Genomic DNA, 5,649 nt, shown 5'->3' on the forward strand with positions numbered 1-5,649 from the left:
AAGTTATTAAAAATGTCAAAAGCATAACAATAACGCAATATATCTATATAGAAAGAAAACAAGTATTCAAAAAAACCCACCATAAATTAACAAAAGTCGTTCGAATAATCTAAACATTTATAGTCATCAAAGAAAGGAAACATAAACAAACTATATACCAAAGGTCTATTTCATCAGAGGCACAAAAGACTAAAATTAAGTAATTATTGAAAACCAACGTCATTAAAAGGAACAATCATGGGTATTAAACTTAATGTGGCTGAATCACGACGATGAGATGAGACGACTTTCCCTAACGCGGCTCGATGCTTCCATCTTCCATGTAGTGAATTTCCAGAACTTTTTCTTCCTCCACATATTGATCTTTTGTTGATTTTAATTTTTTGTACTTTTTGTTGGAATGTCTGGAGTTCTTTGCATTCCGTGAGTTGTAATCTCTTGTAATTTTTATTTAATAATATTTTCCTTGCTTCGGCAAGGTTTATTAAAAAACAAAATTCATCCCAAATTTTGAAAAAGATCGGGATTCCTAGATTAAAAGCTAACTCTTTTCAACACACGCACATGCTCACACGCACACATATATTGATAATGACAATAATAATATAATAATAATAATAATTCTTAAGTGCAGATGTTAAAAATACAAATTTCATACATATTCACTGTTACACTATATGATGTTATAGTTAATTAAAAAAAATGTTAATATTGTACAGTGTAACAGCAAATCTGCACAAAATTTGTATTTTAATGTCGGCATGAGAAAAGGATTATGCATACATATGATAAATAAATATATATATATATATATATATATATATATATATATATATATAGTAGTTTTCCAATTTGATAAGATAAAATAAACACAAATTCTAATACACTATATTTTGTCTTGTAATGTGTTGAAATCTAATTTTTTTTAAAATATATATATATTAAAATCAGGATCTCTAATGTGTATATATATTGGAAACAAGAGTTAAAGGAGAATGATAACGTCCTGCCCAGAAATTGCACTTGATTGGTGCTGTCCAAAGGTTAGGTGTGGCTTACCACTTCGAAAAAGAGATTGAAGATGCCTTAGAGCAAATACATCACGACGAGTTTGTCAGTGATATAGCTGATCTCTACATAGTTTCTCTTCATTTTTTACTGCTTAGACAGCAAAAATTAAGATTTCATGTGGTATTTTATAAAATATTTTCTTAAGCTATCTATATATGTGTGTGCGCTAATTGCAATTAATATCAATGTTCAAGGCCTCACTCATAATAAAAAAGCCAGCTTAAGAGTTGAAAGTTGCCAAAAAACTTCCCAGTTCTTTTGACTAGTCCTTGTCACGCAGGATAATAATTTCACTATTGTTTAAATCTTTTAAAATAAATATAACTATATATTTGACATGTTTTTGAATATGATCAGATGTGTTTGAGAAGTCGAAAGATGATGCTGATGAAGCTAGATTCAAGGCATCATTGATGAACGATGTTCAAGGCATGCTGAATTTGTTCGAGGCTGCATACCTAGCCATTCACAGAGAAGATATTCTAGATGAAGCCATTGTTTTCACCACCACTCACCTTAAGTCAATGGTATCATGTTAGCCATAACCTTGCTGAACAAATAAATCATGCTCTTTTCGATCCGCTCGGTAAACCCCTACCAAGATTAAAGGCAAAGTATTTCTTGTATGTCTATACAAGAGATGATTTGCATAATAAAACTTTGTTCAAGTTGCAAGGTTAGACTTCAACATAGTACACGCAGCACACCAGAGGGAACAAAGTGACGTGACAAGGTAACTTCATACTTTTTGTATCTTTGTTAAATTATGGATAGGGATATAGCTATTGATGTGCTTTTGATTTGAAATTGAATTTAAGGTGATGGAGAGATTTAGGATTCACAACAAAGCTGCCTTATGTAAGAGATGTTTTAGGATGATGGAGTATTTTGATCGAAGATACGCTTTTGGCAGAGATTAATGACCAAAATATCATGCATTACATCCGTCATAGCTGATACGTTTCTAAAAAGCTCAGACTCTTTATAGAGGCGGTCAAAAGGTTTAAAATAATCCATACTGTATACACACACACATATAAAATAGACGTCCATTAATCATTGATTCATTTTGTATACGTTTATAATATGGCTATTTGGTTTCAGATGGGATACATTGGCGTTGTAGATATACTTCCTTAATACATGACATATATTAATAAAAAGCACTCTTAGACATTTATGTCAAAAAATTTGGCTGCAGCATCTAGAAGCTGCATCTAGAAGGTTTGAAGAAGCAAAATGGTTGGCATCGGATGTTTGAAAAAATAAAAAAAGAGCCAAAATTTTGGCTATATAAAGAGGGCATTCAATTTGTGAGAGATTGGGTGAAATATTTTCCTCATATCACTAGTGATATGAGGATTACAAGTATTCAAATATCTTGTGAGTCTAGTGAGTGAGAGATTGGGTATATTGGGGTTCTGGGAAGTGAGCTAAAATATTATAATACTTGTAATCCTCATATCACTAGTGAAATATTTTCCTTCTATTTTCGCCCGTGGACGTAGGCTAAAAGTCGAACCACGTAATTTCTGGTGTCCTCTATTGTGCTTATTCTTTATTTTCTTCCAATTTTATTTTAGCTGCGTGTCTGCTTCACCCATCAATTTCCTAACAGTGGTATCAGAGCTATTGGTTTTATTTTTGGAGTCGGGTATTGTTCGCGTAAGGGGCACTATTCCCATATACAATACTATTCACATATACGACACGGTTCACATATACGGTACTATTCATGTGAAACGATGGAAGCGATCCAAGAATTTTACGGTGCAAAGTAGGGAATAGTGGTGTGAGTAAAGCAATTGTGTTGTTTTGTATATGTTTAGGAAAGTTCTGTCACAAAGACGATAAGAGCTTAAGGAATCTGGGTTTTAAGTGGGACCATTGTGACCCCTCCAGGCTTTCCTGGGAACTTTCTTAGTGTGCATTCTCACACATACTCACAACTATTCAATGTGGTACACTAGTTTGTGTGTGGGATTTATCAACAAAATAGTGGCAAAGTATGAAATTGAGAAGTTCAATGGGAATAATTTTTTGTTGTAGAAAATAAAGATAAAAGCTGTATTGAGGAAAAATAATTGCTTGGCAGCAATTGGAGAAAGGCCCATGGAGATAACTGATGACAAGTGGAACGAGATAGATGGCAATACCATTTCTGATCTACACTTAGCACTTGCAGATGGAGTATTATCCAGTGTGGCAGAGAAAAATACAGCGAAGGAAATATGAGATACTCTCATAAAATTGTACGAGGCCAACCAACTACACAACAAAATCTTCTTGAAGAAGAAACTCTATACTTTTCGAATGGCGGAATCTATATATACCCAATCAACACCTTAAAGGCACTATTTTCACAACTCACAACGTTGGGTCATAATATAGAGGAAAATGAACGTATAGAGCTTCTACTTCAAAGTCTACCAGATTCGTATGATCAACTCATCATCAACATAACAAACAACAATCTAGTGGACAATCTGATTTTTGACGATGTTGCAGCCTCCATATTAAATGAGGAGAGCAGACAGAAAAATAAGGAAAACAGACAAGCAAGTTCGCAGCAAGCGGAGGCACTATCGGTGACGAGAGGGAGATTAACAGAACGTGACCCCAATGGGAGTCACAGTCATAGTAGATCAAAATCCAGAAGTAAGAAGAATATTAAATGCTACAACTGTGGCAAGAAAGGACACGTCAAGAAAGAGTGTTGGAGTAACTAAAAGAGAAAATAGGGTAAAGAATCAGAGACATCAAATGCTCAGATGTGTGTAGCAAGTATCTCAGATGATGGCGAAATTCTCTACAATGAGGCAACAACTATTTCAAAAGGCAGAAAACAACTATTTGATGTCTGATTTATAGACTTAGGAGCTACCTGACACATGACCTCTAGGAGAGAATGGTTCCACACATATGGACCTATCTCAAGAGGATCTGTATATATGGGTAATGATCATACCTTGGAGATCGCTAGTATTGATACTATCAAAATAAAAATATTTGATGGTACAATTTGCACAATTGAGGAGGTACGACATGTGAACGGCCTAAAGAAAAATCTATTGTCTTTAGGACAAATGGATAGTCATGGGTACAAAACTCATGTGGAGAATGAAATTATAAAGATTGTTAAAGGAGCGCTTGTATTGATGAAGGCAGAAAAGATCGGTGCTAATCTATTTATGCTTAAAGGAGAAACACTATAGGAGGCTGATGCGTGTGTTGCATCAAATGGAGAAGAGTCAACAATGATGTGGCATTTCAAACTTGGCCACATGTCAGAACAAGGTTTGAAAATTCTCTCTGAACGAAAATTGCTTCGGGTCTCAAATCGGTAAGTTTACCATTTTCAGAGCATTGTGTTACAAGTAAGCAATATAGATTAAAATTCAGTAGATCTATTGGTAAAAGTAAATGCATTCTAGACTTGATTCATTCTGATATTTGGGAGTCACCGGATATGTCCATGGGAGGTGCAAAGTACATGGTGACTTTCATTGATGATTATTCCAGGAGATGTTGGGTGTATCCAATTAAGAAAAAGTCAGATGTATTTCCAGTATTTAAAGAATACAAAGTGTGGGTGGAACTTGAATCTGGTAAAAAGATCAAGTGCTTGAGGACAGATAATTGTGGAGAGTATACAGATGGCGAGTTTTTTACTTTTTGTAAGGAAGAAGGTATTCAGAGGCAGTTCACGGTGGCATACACTCCTCAACAAAATAGAGTGGCAGAGCGGATGAATAGAACTCTTACAGAATAGATAAGAACTATGTTGAGGACTGCTGGTCTACCCAATTCATTCTGGGCAGAAGCAGCCAAAACTACATGTTATATAGTAAATCGATCGCCATTTACAACTATTGGGATGAAGACAGCGATGGAGATGTGGACTGGAAAGCCAGCTGATTATTCCTACCTACATGTATTTGGATGTCCTGTTACGTGATGTACAATGCCCAAGAAAAAATAAAGCTGGATGCAAAATCTAGAAGATATATCTTCTTGGGGTATGCTGATGGAGTAAAGAGATATCGTCTGTGGGACCCCACTGCCTATAAGATTGTCATCAGCAGAGATGTTATCTTTATAGAAGATCAACTGCAAAAGAAAGATGAAGATGATGGCATTGTGAAAGAAAAGTCAGAGATTGCGCCGATATATGTGGAAAATAATCCAGAAGATTCAGATTCTTCAGAAACAGCACTAGAGCACGAAGAACATGAACCAGTCGAGTCCGAGGCTCTAGAAGCTCGTAGGTCAACTTGTGAGAGACGGCCGCCATCGTGGCACTCGGAGCATGTCACAAAGATCAATGTTGCATATTGTCTTCTAACAGAGGATTGAGAGCCATCAACTTTCCATGAAACTTTAAACAACTCAGATGATGCTTTGTGGATGACAGCAATGCAGGAAGAAATTGAAGCTCTACACAAGAACAAGACATGGGAACTTGTACCACTACCACACGGAAGAAAAACCCTTGAAAACAAATAGATCTACAAGATCAAATGTGATGGCAATGATCAAGTGGAGCGGTATCGTGCAATATTGGTGGTGAAATGATAT

The 5,649-nt window shown here is 35.5% G+C and overlaps 1 protein-coding gene across 1 annotated transcript; it reads left to right on the forward strand.

Moving 5' to 3' along the window:
* The first annotated feature begins 237 nt into the window (after nucleotides 1–237).
* LOC112097208 (beta-cubebene synthase-like) lies at nucleotides 238–5,427 on the forward strand. Its single transcript, XM_024181815.1, has 3 exons — nucleotides 238–241; nucleotides 1,429–1,598; nucleotides 5,191–5,427. The coding sequence occupies exons 1-3, from the start codon at nucleotides 238–240 to the stop codon at nucleotides 5,425–5,427; spliced, it is 411 nt and encodes a 136-aa protein (XP_024037583.1).
* The last annotated feature ends 222 nt before the right edge of the window (nucleotides 5,428–5,649 follow it).

Source organism: Citrus clementina, unplaced genomic scaffold (genome assembly GCF_000493195.1).
Source record: "Citrus clementina cultivar Clemenules unplaced genomic scaffold, Citrus_clementina_v1.0 scaffold_6, whole genome shotgun sequence".
Classification (NCBI taxonomy): domain Eukaryota; kingdom Viridiplantae; phylum Streptophyta; class Magnoliopsida; order Sapindales; family Rutaceae; genus Citrus; species Citrus x clementina.

Excerpts from the sequence above, each read along its gene's own strand:
- LOC112097208 (XM_024181815.1), top strand. Across the intron at positions 1,599-5,190 it reads CCACTCACCTTAAGTCAATG|AAAGATGAAGATGATGGCAT; the intron begins GTATCATGTTAG and ends CAACTGCAAAAG.